The sequence below is a fragment of the Sminthopsis crassicaudata genome, chromosome 5 (assembly GCF_048593235.1).
Source record: "Sminthopsis crassicaudata isolate SCR6 chromosome 5, ASM4859323v1, whole genome shotgun sequence".
NCBI classification, from domain to species: Eukaryota; Metazoa; Chordata; class Mammalia; order Dasyuromorphia; family Dasyuridae; genus Sminthopsis; species Sminthopsis crassicaudata.
Genome location: NC_133621.1, coordinates 267,072,999 through 267,093,793, shown reverse-complemented (window position 1 = coordinate 267,093,793; position 20,795 = coordinate 267,072,999). Strand labels below are relative to the sequence as shown.

The 20,795-nt window shown below is 35.4% G+C and overlaps 1 protein-coding gene and 1 long non-coding RNA gene across 7 annotated transcripts in view; one reads left to right on the top strand and one right to left on the bottom strand.

The window, feature by feature from the left end:
- Positions 1-11,951, top strand: part of LOC141544587 (uncharacterized) — a 76,694-nt gene extending 64,743 nt beyond the window's left edge. For 2 of the 3 annotated variants that reach the window (XR_012482666.1, XR_012482665.1), the window contains exons 2-4: positions 3,201-3,291; positions 7,644-7,745; positions 11,452-11,951. This is a non-coding gene — a long non-coding RNA (uncharacterized LOC141544587). Of the gene's footprint in view, positions 1-1,015; positions 1,290-3,200; positions 3,292-7,643; positions 7,746-11,451 lie in introns of those variants that run through there. The other variant, XR_012482667.1, reaches the window with a different exon arrangement.
- The window catches only part of LOC141544586 (ankyrin repeat domain-containing protein 26-like), a 133,945-nt gene that overhangs the window by 65,149 nt on the left and 48,001 nt on the right, over positions 1-20,795 (bottom strand). For all 4 annotated transcript variants that reach the window (XM_074270960.1, XM_074270958.1, XM_074270959.1 and 1 more), the window contains 3 exons: positions 11,413-11,568; positions 9,824-9,900; positions 1,962-2,173 (listed from right to left, as the gene is read on the bottom strand). In XM_074270960.1, coding sequence (XP_074127061.1) covers positions 1,962-2,173; positions 9,824-9,900; positions 11,413-11,568 — 445 coding nt within the window. The remainder of the gene's footprint in view (positions 1-1,961; positions 2,174-9,823; positions 9,901-11,412; positions 11,569-20,795) is intronic.

Genomic DNA, 20,795 nt, shown 5'->3' with positions numbered 1-20,795 from the left:
TTTTGACATCAATTTATTCCAGCATCTTATTCACAAATTTCACAGAACTTAAATAGAATGTTCACTTGAAACTTACCCTCTTTTGCTTCCCTTTCCAGCAAACTTCTCCAAAGAATACTAATTTCTCTGGTACTTTACCATTATTTCTCTCTCCAACTGCTAAACATATACCCCAATGAGTTAGTTTTACTCACTGTCAAGAAAAGTTTTAAAAACCAAAATATTCACAGCAACAACTTTTTGTAGTAGCAGATAACTGCAAATAAAGTAGCTGAGGCATCCTTGACTGAAGAATGGCAAAAAAAAAAAATTAGGCTTTCTTGATGTAATAGAACATCATTTCTATGGTGAGAAATAACAATTACATAAGAGGAAGAGAATATTTAGATGAATTAATGCAAAATGAAGTAAGGACAACCAGGACAACAATATAAATTACAACTGCGATAATATAATTATTAAGGACAATAAAATAACCACAACTGAATACTGTGAAATTATAATGTCCAGGTTTGAGATGAGAGGGTGCCACTTCCTATTTATATGTCAAGTGGAGCATTATCAATGTGGAACACTGCATGCAATACTGAGGTAGGGATGAAGAATGTTTCAGTATATGGCTGAGGAGTGAGATCTTGGGAAAAGAGGCTTATATAAAAGTAAAAGATGACAATTTTTAGAAAAGGAAACTTTCTCTCAATTGTCCATGGCTTTACTGTTTCTCACTAATATGTCTAATATGGTTATGTCCCACTAATCAAAGAACAGTAAATATGTTTCTGTCTGCATGCAACTGAAGTCACAATATGTAAGTACTGCCATTGAGGTAGGGAATGATGCCTTTTTCAGTGACTCTTAAAGAGAATTATAAATTGTTGTCTTCCTGAATTTATGTTTATTTAATTAATTAATTTATTTATTTATTTATTTTTAGTCTTGAAATTAATTGAGCTAGTTAAAGTTATTTTTAAATCTATTAAATTAGTTTTCAAGTTAATACAAGTAAATCTGGGCTTTTAAAAAAACATTCTCTACTTTCTAACTGTCAATCCAGAGCACTTCCACATTCCAACTCTCATCAGTTGGAATTTTAGAGGTGGTCTAGTAAATACAGTCCCAACATGAATTGTGAACCCTCTTTACCATATTCCTGTGTCTCATCTATCACCTTATGGTCCCCTAAGACTTTTCTAGATGGGGCAGCAGGTAGAAGTTATCTACCTTTTGCTCTTCCTCAGCCTGTCCAGAAGGCATATGAGCACTAGAAGGACTTATACAACAAGGACTATGTGAGTACTTCTCTTTACATTTCTGTCAATTCCCTTTTTTTATTCTGCCATCCTGAAAGGACAATACCTTTTCTCTCCTCAGGCTTATCTTACATGGTAGTGGGTGGGTGACTGGATCTTTTTAATGATTTGCATGTCTGCAATTAAAAGTGTGAACCCTTTCTTAAGAATCTAGGTTCTCTGCCTTGGTATCCCCAATGCTTGGCCCATGATAACATTTAAAAATTAATTCATTCTTGAATATTTCTTCTGATGGGAAACTTCCTAATGAGTAAGAGAACACATTTAATTTTTGGAGTAGCTGTAAGATTATTTTCATGTCTCATTGGTACTTATTATTTATACCTCTTCAAAGTTTCCAAACTGAATTGCTTTGCTCCTTGCCACCTGCATATTACATTCTATGCTATTTTTTGGATCTCATCAAAGCCTACCTACCTTCTTTCAATAAACACTAATGTAACAAAAACAATAATAATAATAATAACAATATAGTATAAATATACTTACAGCCATAGAATAATATGCATTCATGTGACCTTAATTTCTTTCTTGGCAAAAAACAAGTGGATGCAGAGTGAATCTGAATCTAGATTTGTAGAGCAAACTGAATATACCATAAATGATAATATTTAATAATAATTCTCCAGTTAAATATGTTGACAAACTTACCCCTTTAAAACATGGTGCACCGGTGTTACATTTTCCTTAGAAGAGATGCTCATTTTTGGTCTTTCTTCCCCAGGAATTTTATTTTCCTCATCTTTACCATTTTGATAGCTCTCCATAGAAAACTGTTTATTAATTTTGCCAGTTGTTGTTCTTTCACTTAACTTATCACCATCTGTTCTCTCCAATATTTCCATTTTCTTTTCCCCTTCCATCTAAAAGGAAAGCTTAGTATCATTCTTACTTTATTGTTGTGTGTCTTTGTGTGTAAATGCATATATGTGTGTGTGCACGCGTGTATGCATGTGTAAATATGCACACTTTTATACATATATACTTATATGCTTACTTACGTACAAGTACTAGTACAAGGAGCTACCTGAAGAGAAAATTTCCCCTACCAATGTTATCAAAATCTAGAAGACAAGTATTGTCTACATATGTCAGAGATGGGACTTGAACTAGTTCCCTATCAAATATGCCACATTACCTTTAATTTTTCAATTTTATTTTGAAATACATATAATCCTCTATATTATCTTCACTTTTTATTTTGGATATATAATGGTCATGGTTTTATAAATTTTGTTGGAAAGTAGAAACATGGACTCCTATTTCAAAATGACAGCTCAATTACAATCTCATTTTGTTTTCTCATTCTACTTTCAAGATCTCTCAGCTCTCTCCTTTCAAAAGGAGACAGGATTGAAATACAATATCTGATTTATGCTTGCCCTTTTCCACCATGTTCTCATGTTCTCACAATGAAAATATAGATCAAGTTTATTTCCAAACCCATGATGGCTGTTTCCCACTCAATTTCTCATTTCTTATTTCTTACTATCAAGTTCAAAAAGTAAACCAATAAAACAAAGCAATAAAAAAAACAAAAAAAAACTTGATTAACAGCATAGGAAATCGATTAAAGTGAGATTTAGATATTGTGACTGCTATATTAAGGAAAATTGATGCTATTCCCTGTGTATTTCCAGAAGCACCATCTTTCAGAAAAGAAAAAAAAATAGGAAAAAATAATATTAGTGTAATGCTATCATTTTGTAGATTTGTACATTAAGTAATCCAATTGACCATTTTGCAAAGTCATTTATATTTCCTGAGCTTCTATTGCCTTGTCCACAATTATTTGTCCACACCCTTTTATAGGAATAGTAATGAAGATCACATGAGATTGCTTTGTAATTTGAGAGTCATTCAAATACTATTCTCATTATTTTTGGACAGGACCTATGAATTCATCAGTATGAGTAACTACAAGTGAGGAAATTCCCTCCATAAATTCAGATCACCCTCTGCTCCAAGTCTCAGTTGCCTGGTAAGGTCGATGGATTTGCCCAGGCTAACATAACTACAAGAAGCACTTAAATCTAACTCTAACTGAATGTGTTTGGGTTTGTATACACTGTGTTATATGTTCAGCTATTATTGTGAAAATATAATGAAAAGACGGACATGTGAAGGTATAGATAAGCCAAGAGACCTTGGCCAGGCAATCTAACATCCCTGAGCCTAACCTTTCCTCATTGATAAGACAATGGTGTTTGATTCAATGACTGCCAATGCTCCTTCTCAAAAATAAAATTCAATGAATTAACAGTGCTAGTACAATAGCATCTAAAGCCAGCCAATTATGCAAATATCTATAGTGAATAAAAATATATTTTGAAAAACTAAATACAAAAAGAGGAGCATTGAACTTGAAAGTAGAAGATCAAAGTTTAAAACTCAATCCTATAATTTATAACTAGTGGGATAAATAGAGAAATAGTATATTAATGCCCTATGAAAACTGATTTTAGATGATTAGCATAATTGTGTTTCATTTTCTTTTGAAATGCAAAAATGTAATGACTTTAGTAAAATCAATAAAGATGAAGTATCAGATTACCATAAAAGTATTATTTGTATCAGGTACCTTTGTTAGAAATTTCCCAAATTTAGCTTATGTTTTCAGTATTTTAAGAAAATAAAAAATGCCCATAGAAAGGAAAAGTCTTTAAAATATCCAATATTACAAGGATTTGCAAAAAAGAGAATCTGAGTTCATTATGTTCCTTTTAGGTCTGTATCCTAATTGTCTTTAGGCTTGTCCTTGTTCTTTTGGTTACCTAGTCTAATATTCCAATTTGTATGTCTGATTTAGACAGTTTCTTGTTTACATGGCAAATACTTTGAAAATTGATGGAGCAATTTAGATAATCAAAATAAAAAGTATAAAAAAGACTTTCTGGATATTTTCCTTAATGCAGTTTTCAATACATGTTGTACAAATACCAAGCATTTGAAGTGAAAAATCAGTTTCACAGGATGAATGTAGAGTGACAGAAGGTGAATCTACCTGTTTTTGTGGTGATATTTTTTCTTTCTCCAAAGTCAGGGATTTTGTTTGCATTATTTCCAACTCAATTGTCAATCTTTGTGTATGTTGGTTTAATTCTGCATCCAGGTAGTTTTTAGACATTTTGTCCCTATATGGAAGGGAGTGTTTCAAACATCTTGGCTCATCTATAGAGTTACTGTCATTGTGATGACTATTCTTGAATAAGGTTTCTTTATGTTTGGTTTTTCTCCTTACATTTTCTTGCAGTCATTTCAGGCTTTTTTCCTGGATGATTAATTTTATATCACCAGAGTGAGTAAAATGCCTTCCTGGAGCACTTGATTGCAGGAAACCTCCTGAATGTGGTCCCAAATTCCCGATACTTCTTGGCAGACTTACAACCATTTCTGTATCAAATGATGTATCTTCCTTCATTTTATTTATAGATATTTTGGAACCGGCTCTTTTTCTATTTTTCGCAACATAAGCAATATCCTCTTCATTTACTTTGCAAGTATGTTCCATTTCTGGCTCATTGTCATTCTTACATTGTAGGGTGCTATTTTGTGAGCACTGAAGAATATTTTCTTGGAAATTCATCTCTAAATTGCATGAAAGAGCATATGGCCGATCTTGTTCCGTTTGCCCTGAAAATGTCTGAAGAACTTTTACCCTTAGAGGGCCTTTACGTTTTACCTTTTCCACAAAATCAATTAAGTTATTGTTTTTGAATTCCTTTTCCTCCTCAATCCATGTTTTTTGACAACTTTCTTTTGAAGTCGTTTCACTATCAGATTTCCTATTGGATTCTGGTCCTTCAGACCTTATTTCCTTCTTCAAAAATGGAGCACAAAGAGACTGAACTTGTTTTTTAGGTACTGTTTCTTCTGGTATGCAGGTTGTTTCTAAAGTAACTTTATCCTTGGATAATGAAATAAGACAAAGATCAATTTAAAAATAGACAAACCATAGTTAAACTTAATCGTTAGTCCCAAATCGTTGTGTTTCAAATTTCAAAAATATTTAAATTTACCCTAAAAATGAAATTGGAAAGTAAATTTTATCCAAGATATTATCCAAGATATTATATCCAAGGTATTAGGTAAATTATTATGTTTGTGCCATACTATAATTCCTATCAAAATAAAGGAAAATTTCCTATTTCATATCAATCTTTTTTCCTGCTCTAAAAGGACAATTTTTTTTTCCAAAAAAGGTATTTTATTTTTCATTGGTAATTTTACATGATCAAAATTATAATACAGATATGTTTCAAATCTAAAAAACAAGTAAAATATAAAGTTGGGATGGGACAAAAAATTAAACTCATTACTCTTTTAATTCATAAGATTCTTTACTACTTTTATATGTTTCTCTAGTGCTCACTTTTACATTTCTTTAAATCAAAGATCAAAATAAGTGTAAAAATAGCAACTCTAAATTACGACTTAAGTTGGAGAGAAAAATAAATGTGATTTAAAACAACTGTATTTTCTTTTTTTTAAAATTTTTTATTATATATATTTTATAATATTATCCCTTGTATTTATTTTTCCAAATTATCCCCCCTTCCCTCTACTCCCTCCCCCTGATGACAGGCAATCCCATACATTTTTACATATGTTACAATATAACCTAGATACAATAAATTCCATTTTCTTGTTGCACAATAAGCATTAGATTCCGAAGGTACATGTAACCTGGGCAGACAGACATTAGTGCTAACAATTTACATTCACTTCCCAGTATTCCTTCTCTGGGTGTAGTTATTTCTGTCCATCATTGATAACTGGAAGTAAGTTGGATCTTCTTTATGTTGAAGATTTCCACTTCCTTCAGAATACATCCTCATACAATATTGTTGTTGAAGTGTATAGTGATCTTCTGGTTCTGCTCATTTCACTCAGCATTAGTTCATGTAAGTCTCTCGAAGCCTCTCTGTATTCCTGCTGCTGGTCATTTCTTACAGAGCAATAATATTCCATAATCTTCATATACCACAATTTACCCAACCATTCTCCAACTGATGGACCTCCATTCATCTTCCAGTTTCTAGCTACAACAAAAAGAGCTGCCACAAACATTTTGGCACATACATGTCCCTTTCAGCTCTTTAGTATTTCTTTGGGATATAAGCCCAGTAGTAGTACTGCTGGGTCAAAGGGTATGCACAGTAAAATAACTGTATTTTCAAAAAATAGACCTGCATAGATTGTCCCTTTCTGAGTTTGGTTCCAGTCCAAAGTCTCTATACAAATCAGAGAATAGGAATGGGCAAGAGAAGGCCGATGATTTTTGTATATAATTCAGAAAAAGAAATAAGAAATTATTCCGATATATATCTTAAGCACATCAACAGAATTATTGGGTACCAATAGAGTAGGAAGTGATGACTTTAAAATAGTTAAGGAAGACCTGATTCCCTGATCCAGTACAATTTTTCAAATGTTCAGATGAGTTGGGATTATAGTTCCATAATTACATGGAACAAACCACAATTATGATGCATACCTATAGGTATTTTGGAATAAATTATATTTTAAAAATTGTTTACATGACAGAGTCATATTCTATCATTTAATTTTTTTATGGTTGTTCAGTTATCTCTGACTTTTTATGACTCTATTTGAGGTTTTCCTGGCAAAGAGACGTGAATATTTTGCATTTTGTCTTCCAGCTCACTTTACTCATAAGGAAACTAGGGCAAAAAAAGGTTTAAGTAACTTCTTCGCGGTTATATAATTAACAATTATTTGAAATCATATTTGAACCCATGAAGATGAATCTTCATGACTCCAGGCCTGCAACTCTATCCACTATGCCTCTTAGCTGTTTATACCAAAATAACCTACTTTAAATTACCTTGAATATCATTTCCCCAAAATTGGACATTTTAAGCCATGATTTAAATGAGATGGCAACACTTTATTTGCCTGATTTTCACTATATTCTAAATATACAGATCTATCAAGAAAATGAATGCATTACATGTGGACAGGAATCTCATCCACAATAACCCTAACAAGTTGACAGTGAACTTCTAACTACAGACATTCATTATTAGGGTCCATAAAGCCTTCTAAAGCAGTTGTGTTCTTTATTGCTCTTTTCATGATAGAATTCTCTTTATTCTCTTTAATGAAGACAGAGGAAAGAATAGAATCTTTTCATGTCAAAGTAAGGGCTCAATTCAATTCACTGACTTGTTGATGAGTAGGGTACTATTTGGGAAATATTCAGATTGAAGTTCTATAATCAGTTAATGAGGATAAGTTATATGGTATATAATTTTTGATTGTTAAGATATCACATTGGAATGGTCATTTCCATTCTTGTTTCTTGGGCAGAGATATTCACCCAAATGATCAAAATGTGTCGGCCAGAAAGAAATAGGACTGAAGGCCCAGGTTGTGAACTGGAAACTAGTTGTGGAAAGATGCTGTGGGAAGGTAAGGCTGTATGACCTGATTTGTGTTTCCAGCCTCTCTTGTCCCTTGATTGTGCAGGTTGTGCCAACTAAGTGAACATGATAAAAAGACTCGCGATCAGATTCTATCTTACAGAAAGCATCTGAAACATGGGCTTTAGGACTCTTTTAATTTCTGTTAAGGAAGACATTACAGGGAGACTAGAGCATGAGGTATCATGAGACCATCTCGATTGAGATCAAGCTATGCCGTTAGAATTAGCACCATAAGCCCCTCCAGCTAATTAGCACATTGAACTGAAGAATCTCACCTGAAATCTTTGAGTAATTACAGTTTACCAGGGAGTTGCTGTGGGCTTAGGAAAGCTGAATGGTATTGACTCCTGGGAAATACTGGCCCCAGTTATATTTCCCATATTTCCCATAAAAGGATGTAAGGGGGGATAATGAAGAATTGATGTGTTCATTGAAAGAAGTTATACTAGACCCTCCTAAGTTTCCTCTTCAATAAAATTGTCATCACTGCAGAGAATAGAAGACTAGGTTCCAGGAATGTTAAAACCCAGCGTGCCTGGATTTCAACAAGTATTTGAAAACATTTCTCACAAGATCTTTGTTGACTAGGACAAAAATGTGAATTGTAATAAAGAAACATTTAGCCTTTTTCATTGGGCAGATCTAAAGAATACTCATCCCCCTGGAAAGCAACAGATAGCTTCATCCTCAATATTTACTCTGTTCAACATTTTACATTGATAATCAGGATGAAGTGATAGATCAAATACTTATTAGTTGATTGTAAATGGCATGGGATTAGTAAAGGCTACAGATGAAATAAATCACAGAACTGATATTACAATGGATCTTTACAGATTAAAACAAAATCTTTACAATTACAAGAAGAAACATTTCAAAGGGGATAAATTTAAGATACTGGAATAAGACTTTTAAACATCAGCTGCATATGTACACACTGGGGTAAAACAATTTTCCATAGAAATTCTCAGAGAAAGACATAGAATTATTCGCTAATGGGCCATAAGTTTAATGATGAGGTTATCAAAAGGGCTAATGTGATCTTTGCAGCAAAAGTAAGAGAATATTCTTCATGAGACATAACAGGCCTTGATTCTGTCTTCATAATTCCACATTATTATGCTTAGATAGGATAAGGGAAAGTGTAGTCCAGAGGAAGTACAAGAGATCTCAGAAGTCAGCCATGCCATATCACAGGAAGGTCTGCTCAACAAGTGGGGCTGTCTAGTTTATCGAAAATATGATTTAAATGATTCCAGGATAAAAATCACCAAAATATTAGCAATTAGAATGCAGGTCTTGATTACTTCAACTCGATTCTTAAAGTCAGAACCATTAGCCCTTGTTGCACAATATAGAAAGGCAAATTATTGATCAATAGAAGAAAACATCCCACACTATTAGAGCTGTTCAAATATACAGTGGGCTGCTTTATTTGGGTAGTAATTTTTCAGTCACAGAAAGCGATCAACTACTTTTGGGGGATACTATAGACAGGATTGGTTATTTAGGACTAAGATAAAGTACAATAACTTCGATTATTAATACTAAGATATTATTATTATAGCATTTTAATGCCATGCATTAACATTTTTGAGCAATAATAGAATTTAGTATAGTTTTCTAAAATGACATACATTTCTAGATATTGACATTCTGGATTCTTTCCTTGCCATCAGTGACAATAAATTTTAGCTTGTGTATAAGAAAGAAATCAGGACTAAGATGCTCTTTCACACGCATCCAGATCTATGATAATTCTGTTACCACAATTATTTTGTTGAATAAGGCAAAAACAATGAAATAATCAAATCATTTAAATTAGCTTCTTTGTCATTTAAGAAATGTACAAAATGCACTATTTTGGGACTGTTCCTTCACACTGTTATTACATAGCTAGGATTGGAGTTTTCATATTAGTCCCTATAATTCCAAAGAAAATCTTTTCAATAAGACATAAATACATTTAAAATTACACTAACTTTTGAAAATATGCTTCTAGAAAAATTAATATGAAAGGCACTTTTACTAAAATAAAATATCAAAAATATCACTTTTCCATACCTGTTTCTGGTCACTATTACTGAAATCTTCCTGTCCTCCATTGGATAGTCCTTTAAGTTTCAATTCTCCTTTAACATCTAAAGTAATATTTAATTGAAATTTTATTTTATTTAGAATTACTTTTCTTCTATGAATGAAATTCTCCCACCCCCTCCCCATTAACAGTAATGCTAGTTATGACAGATATAATTTTGTCTATTTCAATCTATATTGAGATAAGACATAAAATATAAAAAAATTCAATCTTATTAATTACGAATGGATCTGATTATTTTGCAATTTCAATCTACTGCAGGATTTGAAGTTTCTTGTGAGATGCTGTTTCCCATGAGCAAAGCATAGGAAGCTGTAAAGATTGATTTACATATTTACTTTAGCAAAAATTGTTGCCATTGAAATATAAACTGGAAGAAATTTATGTGTGTATGATCAATTTATTAGTTAGGCTAGAAGTAAAAAACAAATAGAATCAATGGATTTTCTCAATAACCAAAGGACATGAGGCTGGCCTTACTAACCTTAACTGAGTTTACAAGAACTTAACTGAGTAAGTAGGAGAGAACAAAAAATGGAGTCAGGAAGGTGAAGAAAAAAATGAGATAAGTTAGAGAATGGACAACATGACCAACTGGAAACTGTGAAGGAGGGATTAGCAAGAAAGCTTTCCTTCCCATTAGGGACTAAGAAATGTTCATTTTTTGAGATTGCAGAATTGCTTTGGGTTATGAAGATCACAGACCATATGCATCCTTCAAAAGTCATAGATTTACATACACAAAAAAAGAAATATAATTAACTGGATTTCTAAAGTTAATTCATGATAGCACTTTTTGACATAAGTTCAGAGACAAAACCTCAAGACATAATCAGAAAGAGGACAAAATCAAAAAGACAGAACCAAAATGATATTTAACAAAACTGAGAGAAACAAATATAAATGGTAACTGTAAAATCACTGGCAGGACTATCTCATGCAAAAATGGAAATAAAGTAAATGACACCTAATTCTTCCAGTAAGTCTAGAAGCTACTCTGATTAAATCAAGGAAACATAAAACAAGACACATTCCAGGAGTTAATTTGAAATTCATTTTAAGAATTAGTTAACCTAGAAACAGTTTGAATATGACAAAATGGAGAGTGATTCAGTAGTGAAAAGATGAACTTAACAAAAGTTTCAGAAAATTGTATGTGTCAAGGATGCTAGTGATAATAAGTTACAATGACAGAAAAAAAGGAAACAATCATTTATATATAGATTTTATATGGGAATATTCATACCTCAAGATTTTAAACTTTGAAAAAAAAGAGGTAGGAATTAATAATTAAATACAAAGACCATTAAGGCACAATAAAGATACAAATCTAATCTAGTCTCTTTCAGCTTTTGTGGAAATTGCTACACTGATTAAAGGAGAAAATCAGAACATCTTGTAGATTCTGGTCTACTGAGAAGATTAAACACTGACAATCAATTTTGTTATTGCATGATTTTACTATTTATGTTGCTTACTTATTCTAAGAGGATTGGCATGTAACAAATTAAGCAAATAATCTATTTTTAGTAAATCCAGAATATTAAGCCTCTACCTTTCTTTCTTTGTTTGACTTCCACATTTTGTTCAGCAGATTTACATGGCTTCTTAAGGACACCTTTATCAACTCTTCTTTGTTTGACTTCCACATTTTGTTCAACGGATTTACATGGCTTCTTAAGGACACCTTTATCAACTCTTTTGACGCTTCCTAGATTAACATAGGAAGAAATAAATTGCTTAAATAGTCCCATTTCAGAAAAAGAAATAGAACAAGCTATTAATCAACTCCCCAGGAAAAAATCCCCAGGACCAGATGGATTTACATGTGATTTCTACCAAACATTTAAAGAACAATTAGCCCCAATGCTATATAAACTATTTGAAAAAATAGGGAATGAAGGAGTCCTACCAAACTCCTTTTATGACACAGACATGGTACTGATACCAAACCAGGTCGATCGAAAACTGAGAAAGAAAATTATAGACCAATTTCCTTAATGAATATTGATGCTAAAATCTTAAATAAGATATTAGCAAAAAGACTTCAGAAAATCATCCCCAGGATAATACACTATGATCAGGTAGGATTCATACCAGGAATGCAGGGCTGGTTTAATATTAGGAAAACTATGAGTATAATTGACCATATTAATAATCAACTTAATAAGAACCATATGATCATCTCAATAGATGCAGAAAAAGCATTTGACAAAATCCAACATCCATTCCTACTAAAAACTCTTGAGAGTATAGGAATAAATGGATTATTCCTTAGAATAATCAGGAGCATATATTTAAGACCGTCAGTAAACATAATATGCAATAGAAATAAACTGCAACCTGTCCAAGTAAGATCAGGAGTGAAACAAGGTTGCCCAAAATCACCGTTACTATTCAATATAGTACTAGAAACACTAGCCTCGGCAATAAGAGCCGAGAAAGATTCAAGAAATTAGAGTAGGAAATGAGGAAATCAAACTATCACTCTTTGCAGATGACATGATGGTATACTTAGAGAACCCCAAAGACTCTGCTAAAAAGCTATTAGAAATAATTCAGAATTTTAGCAAAGTGGCAAGATACAAAATAAATCCACATAAATCCTCAGCATTCTTATATATCACCAACAAAATGCAACAGCAAGAGATACAAAGAGAAATTCCATTCCAAACAAATGTTGAGAGTATAAAGTATTTGGGAATCCATCTACCAAAGAATAGTCAGGAATTATATGAGAAAAATTAAAAAACACTTGCCACAAAAATAAAGTCAGATTTAAATAATTGGAAAGACATTCAGTGCTCTTGGATAGGCCGAGCGAATATAATAAAGATGACAATACTCCCCAAACTAATCTATTTATTTAGTGCTATACCGATCAGACTCCCAAGAAACTATTTTAATAACCTAGAAAAAATAATTACAAAATTCATATGGAAGAATAAAAGGTCGAGAATTGCAAGGGAACTAATGAAAAAAAAAGTCAGAGGAAGGTGGTCTAAGTGTACCTGATCTAAAGCTATACTATATAGCAGCAGTCACCAAAACCATTTGGTACTGGCTAAGAAATAGAACGGTAGATCAGTGGAACAGATTAGATACAAAGGACAAAAAAGGGTACATCTACAGCAATCTAATCTTTGACAAACCCAAAGATACCAACCTTAGGGACAAAAATTCATTATTCGGAAGAAACTGTTGGGAAAACTGGAAATTAGTATGGCAGAAATTAGATATGGACCCACACTTAACACCATATACCAAGATAAGATCAAAATGGGTCCATGATTTAGGCATAAAGAATGAGATCATAAATAGATTAGAGGAACAGAGGATAATCTACCTCTCAGACTTGTGGAGGAGGAAGGAATTTATGACCAAAGGAGAATTAGAGATCATTATTGATCACAAAATAGAAGATTTTGATTACATCAAACTAAAAAGTTTCTGTACAAACAATACTAATGCAAACAAGATTAGAAGGGAAGTGTTAGGATTACTAAGTGAGAACTGAGGTTTTCTGGACAATTACAAGGTGAGAACTCAGGTTGACTTGATAGAGGGGGCAAGCTCATTGGCTGGGGTGGTTCTTCCCAGAAGCCCTTGCATTATCCCACGCCCATTCTCTGGGAGAATAAAAGAGAGGACTCCCAGAGACAAGAAGAAGACTCTGAATTGCATCAGGCTTGACGGGGCTCTCTGCAGGAAGGGAAGTCACTTCTTTGGACAAGAGTTAACAGCAACTGCCTGGAGACAACGGTTCATTACAGGAAGAAGAATCTGTCTGAGAGATTTGAGTAGACACAGCAGTTCTCTTCCCAGAGAGTAATCCGGCAGCTTCTAGAGACGACAGCTCGTTACAATTGGCGTCCACACGTGGGGCAAGGACATTTGCTTATCCTGACAAGAGGAGCTAGACCAGACCTTCGCAATTTAGCGCCCGAACAGGGACAGACACGGTCCTGATTCCAGTGGAAAAGCTTCTGATCTAGATCTCAGTCTCTCTGACCCAGAACCGTGAGTAACGAGGAAACTTTGTTAAAGATTAAGTGAGCGTGCTAATAGATAAATAAGGAACTTAACTTGTTAAGGGCTAAACCAGGAATCTCTTATAGCTGAAATGGGGCACATGTTAGCTAAATTCAATCCCTGGACCTCAGCCGACTCATCCCCAGCCCCAGAAGTAACCTCAGCTCCACCCCCATTCAGGAGTGGTACTATAGAGAGTATAATCAAGATAATTGAGGAGCAGAGTTTACTTGTAACCTGGGTACAGATTGCTAAACTCTTGGCTGCATTAAGATGCACATCCCCTTGGTTCTTAGAGGAAGAAAAGATAGATGTAGATAAATGGAAGCTAGTGGGATATGAAATGAAAGAATTTCAAGCAAAAAATGGGCCTCGTTCAATTTCTGCAGAAGTATTTTATATCTACAACATAGTTCAATTAGCCTTAAACTATCAAGCAAGTTGTAGGAGAAGGAAAAGTTCTAAAAATGAACAGAGGAGGAAGTGTGAGGAAAAAAAGGAAAGATCAAGATCTTTCCCTAGAGCAAGAGGATTTAAATGAGGAATTATGGTATGATTCTCTTGAAGAAGCTTCAACCCTGCCTAGAGAACAGATTATTGACAGGCCCACATCAACCCCACCTTCAGAGATGGAGGAAGAAAGAGGGGAAGAGGCAGAAACACAAACAGAATTGCCTGTGAAGAAGCCTAAGCCTATGACAAGATTAGAAAAAGCATTGGTTAAAGCTAAGAGAGAAGGACAGGATATAAGTGATTTTATACATGCATATCCTGTGATTGAAAATACTGACTCTGTAGGTAAAAAAAGGAGAAGATATGCACCTTTAGATTTGAATACAATTAAGGATTTGAAAAAAGGTTGTACACTTTATGGGGCTACATCAGCTTATGTCAAAATGTTACTAGATGGTTTGTCTTATGAAGTCCTAACCCCGAATGATTGGAAATCCATAGCAAGGACATGTCTGGAACCTGGAGAAAATTTATTATGGCTTGCGGAATTTCATGAATTATGTAAAATTCAAGTCAGATGCAATTTGGAAATAGGAGTTAACACACAATTCACTTTTGAGCACTTAGCTGGTGAAGGTCAATATGGAGAGAATTCGGAACAGATTAATTATACCATGACAATATATGAACAAATTGCTAAGGCTGCAATAAAAGCTTGGGGTGTCCTCCCTGGACAGAAAGATCGTGGAGAGGCTTTCACTAAAATACAGCAAGGTCCCAATGAACCTTTTGCAGATTTTGTGGGACGTTTGCAAACTGCTGTCAAAAGAACTATTGGAGAAAATTCAGCTACAGAAATAATGACCAGACATCTGGCTAAGGAAAATGCCAATGAGATTTGCAAAAGAATTATATGGGGATTAGACAAAGATGCTCCTTTAGAGGAGATCATAAGACGCTGTGCTACAGTGGGAACAAATGCTTTTTACACCCGGACAATGATGAATGTGGAAAGACAGGGTCCCTCCTGGCAAGGGCCTTCTAGAGAAACTCGGCGATGTTTTCAATGTGGAAAAATTGGGCATCTAAGAGCTCAGTGTAGATATGGAGATACAGTGAGAAGACAGGGTGAGAGAAGACCTAAAACTCCATGTCCAAAATGTCACAAGGGCCTCCACTGGGCCTCCGAATGTAGATTGACACAGGGAAATGACAGGTGGGGCCCAGCTTCAGCCCCCCAAGTGGGGCATGATGGCAGCCGAGGTTACATCCAGAGAATTTTAAGACACGATCAATCAGCCAAAAGGCAATCAGATGGAAGAAAGGGATTGAAATTAGGAAAAATAGAGTTGTGTGCAGTAGAGACTACTGAGATACTCCCTGGAGAAGTGAAATCTGTTCCTGTTGAGCCTATGGATCCTTTGCCTCCAGGCACAGTAGGCTTGACCATTTCACCTTCTGAGAGTGCCTACAAAACAGTGTCCATCCATACACTGATGTGGGAGACTGGAGAATGTGTATCTAATATCCCAGTCACTAGCACAGGCAGACAACGTGTGATTTATCAACCAGGAGAAGTAGTAGCATCAGGCTTATTGTTACGGACCCCTAATAAGCAACCTAGTGATAGTCGCCTAGATTTTGACTCCAATGAACAAAATCCAGGAATATATTGGACAGCAGCTGTGACAGCTGACCGACCTATGCTTACTATTTATATAAACGGAATACCATTTGAAGGATTGGTAGACACGGGTGCAGATCATACAGTTATTAGAGGTGCCAATTGGCCCGGTCACTGGCCAAAGATTAAAGCAGACACCTATATGTCTGGGGTGGGAGGATCAATAGCAGCAGAAGTTAGTGCTAGGCCTTTGAGATGGGTATTTGAAGGAGAAACAGGAGCTTTTACTCCTTTTGTGGTTGAAAAAATCCCCATCAATCTGTGGGGAAGAGACATTTTACAGCAGATAGGATTACAAATAAGCACTTCGGCTTTTTAGGCAGGGCTGCTGTTGAAGGCCTACCTGCACTTTCACCAGTTCCTATTCAGTGGAAGACTGATTCACCAGTGTGGGTAGAACAGTGGCCCTTAAGAAGTGATAAAATTCAGGCCTTATTAGACATAGTGCAAGAACAACTTGACCAAGGACACTTGCGGCCTTCTCTAAGTCCTTGGAATTCCCCAGTATTTGTGGTGAAAAAGAAATCTGGAAAATGGAGGATGATAACTGATCTAAGAAGAGTAAATGAACAGATGGAAACTATGGGAACTCTTCAGCCTGGACTTCCATCTCCTACTCAGTTGCCAAGAGAATGGCCTCTATGGGTTATAGACATTAAGGATTGTTTCTATTCTATTCCTCTAGATAAGGAGGATATGAAAAGATTTGCTTTTTCAGTGCCTAGTGTTAATTTGGCTGAGCCTTATAAAAGATATGAATGGACAGTTTTGCCACAGGGAATGAAAAACAGCCCTACTATGTGCCAAATGTATGTTGCAGCTGCTCTTGCTCCAGTAAGAAAAGCCTTTCCAAAAGTAATATTGTTACATTATATGGATGATATTTTGGGATGTGCACCTGAGGAACAAATGTTAGAGGCATGTCTACAAAGGACCATGGAAACATTAAAGTACTACAAACTGCATATAGCTACAGAAAAAATTCAAAGACATGCTCCTTTTCAATATTTAGGATATGAAGTATATCCTAAGACACTCACAGTACAAAAGCTTTCTTTAAGAACAGAGAAGTTGAACACCTTAAATGACTTTCAAAAATTAATAGGAGATATCCAATGGATGCGTCCAGTGTTAGGCTTAACTACCAATCAACTACAACCTCTCTATGACATTTTAAGGGGAGACAGTGCTTTAAATTCACCACGCCAGCTTACAAAAGAAGCACAAAAGGCTTTGAGAGAAGTTGAACTGGCTTTATCCAATGTGGTTGAAAGAGTCACTCAAAAACCCTTGGAAATATCAGTTTTTGCTACAAAAGAGGCACCCACAGCAGTCCTTCATCAAGGAGACAGAGTGATTGAGTGGGTGAACCTCCCAGCACAACCAGAACAAAGCCTTACACCTTACCCAGTGCTTGTGGCTAGGATTTTATTAAAGGCTATTAAGAGAGTAACACAATTATCTGGGATAAGTCCTGAAAAAATATACACATTCTATACTAACGCACAGATTAATGTATGCTGTGAGAACATCCCAGAATGGCAAATTTTATTGGCCACCGCTCCAAATTTTGCACATGGATCTCCATTAAAGATTACCCGGCTACTACATAATTGGCGATGGAATTTTGAAGAAAAGGTTTCTAAGGTTCCTCTTAAAGGACCAACAATCTTTACAGATGCCTCCAAAGAAAATATTTGTGCCATATACTCTCATGATTTAACCATAAAGAGAGTAATCAGGACTCCTTTTCAATCCACTCAACAGAATGAATTATTTGCTATCATGCTAGCTCTCACTTATTACCCAGGAGACGTAAATATAATTACTGATTCAGCCTATTCAGTAGGTGTAGTACAAAGAATTGCCACAGCCCAAATAAAATTTGCAGCCTCCAATATTTATCAGCTCTTTAAGGAACTTCAAGAGCAAGTGAGAAAACATCCAGGCAAGATTTATATTTTGCATGTCCACTCACATAGTGGACTCCCAGGTCCTATTTTTGATGGAAATTCAAAGGCAGATAGCCTTCTAACCATGTTAGCCAGTAGTCCTTTATTTCAGGAAGCACAAGAATCTCATTCTAAATATCATCAGGCTGCTCGAGCTTTACATTTACAATTTGGAATCACAAGAGAGGAAGCTAGGAGCATAGTAAAAAGCTGTACAGCTTGTCTTCCTTTCCACGCTCCTACACTCCCTCCAGGGAAGAATCCTCGTGGTTTGAGACCCAATGAAATCTGGCAAATGGATGTGACCCATTATAAATCTTTTGGTCGTCTATCTTTTATTCATGTCGTGGTAGACACCTTTTCAGGATTCACATTTGCAATGCCAGCAGCAAAAGAGACAGCCCGAATGGTCACTGAATTCCTTATACAGGCTTTTGCAATTATGGGTGTGCCACAAGCAATAAAAACAGACAATGGACCTGCATATACGTCCAAACATTTTACACACTTTTGTGCACAGTATAAGATTTTACATACCACGGGCATACCCTTTAATCCTCAAGGGCAGGCAATAGTAGAGAGAAGAAACAGAGATATTAAGACACTCCTCCAAAAACAAAAGAAAGGGGGAGCCACAGGTAGCCCTAGGGAACTTCTAAATTTAGTTCTCTATACCATTAATTTTCTAATTTTTGACAAAGATGCACTGGCTCCAGCAGACAGGTTTTATAACCCACCAGAAGGGCAGTGTCCAGTGAGAGCATCTCCACTGTCCTTAGATAATCGCCAGGTGATGTGGAGAGATCCAGAAAGTGGTGAATGGAAGGGACCAGATAGGTTAACTGCCTGGGGGAGAGGGTTTGCTTGTATTTCTTCAGCAGGAGAAGGAATCAGATGGGTGCCAACGAGTCATATTCGCCTTGTCCATCAGAGAGAGACAGAAAAAGAGAAAGGCCTCAAAATAAAGGAGAAGATCTAAGAAACATCTGACACTGAAAGAGCATGGATAATAAGAAGACTGTTAAAGAACTTTAAAAACCAGCAGTAATCATTGGACTTCCTCACACAAGATGAGACTAATGGACAATGGACTTATGGACATTTATAAATTTTCAATTTATTATTATGTTATATACTTCTAGCATGTGTTACGTTACTATGTTACTATGTGCTTATGTAATTTATGTAATTATCTGTAATACTTCCCATATTGATGGATTTATGTTTCAAGGTCATGACTGTCCTATGTTCTAAATCAAAAGAAAGGGGGAGATGTTAGGATTACTAAGTGAGAACTGAGATTTTCTGGACAATTACAAGGTGAGAACTCAGGTTGACTTGATAGAGGGGGCAAGCTCATTGGCTGGGGTGGTTCTTCCCAGAAGCCCTTGCATTATCCCACGCCCATTCTCTGGGAGAATAAAAGAGAGGACTCCCAGAGACAAGAAGAAGACTCTGAATTGCATCAGGCTTGACGGGGCTCTCTGCAGGAAGGGAAGTCACTTCTTTGGACAAGAGTTAACAGCAACTGCCTGGAGACAACGGTTCATTACAGGAAGAAGAATCTGTCTGAGAGATTTGAGTAGACACAGCAGTTCTCTTCCCAGAGAGTAATCCGGCAGCTTCTAGAGACGACAGCTCGTTACAGGGAAGTAACAAATTGGGAAAATAAATTTAAAAGGAAAGGTTCTGACAAAGGTCTCATTTCCAAAATATATAGAGAACTGACCCTGATTTATAGGAAACCAAACCATTCTCCAATTGATAAATGGTCAAGGGATATGAACAGACAATTCTCAGAGGAAGAAATTGAAACTATATCCACTCATATGAAAGAGTGTTCCAAATCACTACTCATCAAAGAAATGCAAATTAAGACAACTCTGAGATACCACTACACACCTGTCAGATTGGCTAAGATGACAGGAACAAATAATGATGAATGTTGGAGGGGATGTGGGAAAACTGGGACACTGATACATTGTTTTTGGAGTTGTGAAAGAATCCAGCCATTCTGGAGAGCAATTTGGAACTATGCTCAAAAAGTTGTCAAACTGTGCATACCCTTTGACCCAGCATTGCTGTTATTGGGATTATATCCCAAAGAAATACTAAAGAGTGGAAAGGGACCTGTATGTGCCAAAATGATTGTGGCAGCTCTTTTTGTTGTTGCTAGAAACTGGAAGTTGAATGGATGTCCATCAATTGGAGAATGGTTGGGTAAATTGTGGTATATGAAGGTTATGGAATATTATTGCTCTGTAAGAAATGACCAGCAGGAGGAATGCAGAGAGGCTTGGAGAGACTTAAATCAACTGTTGCTGAGTGAAATGAGCAGAACCAGAAGATCACTATACACTTCAACAACAATACTGTATGAGGATGTATTTTGATGGAAGTGGAAATCTTCAACATAAAGAAGAGCCAACTCACTTCCAGTTGATCAATGATGGACAGAAATAACTATACCCAGAGAAGGAACACTGGGAAGTGAATGTAAATTGTTAGCACTACTGTCTATGTACCCAGGTTAATTATACCTTCAGAAGCTAATAATTAATGTGCAACAAGAAAATGATATTTACACACATATATTTTATCTAGGTTATATTGTAACACATGTAAAATGTATGGGATTACTTGCCATCGGGGGGGAGGGAGTGGAGGGAAGGAGGGGATAAGTTGGAAAAATGAATAAAAAAAAAAAAAAACGCTGAACTGATAAAAACCACAAGGAGTAGAAGCACAACTTATCAGCTGAAGAGAATCAGGAATTTCACCAGAAAAGGTCGGTTCCAAGTGGAGGAAGAAAAAAGG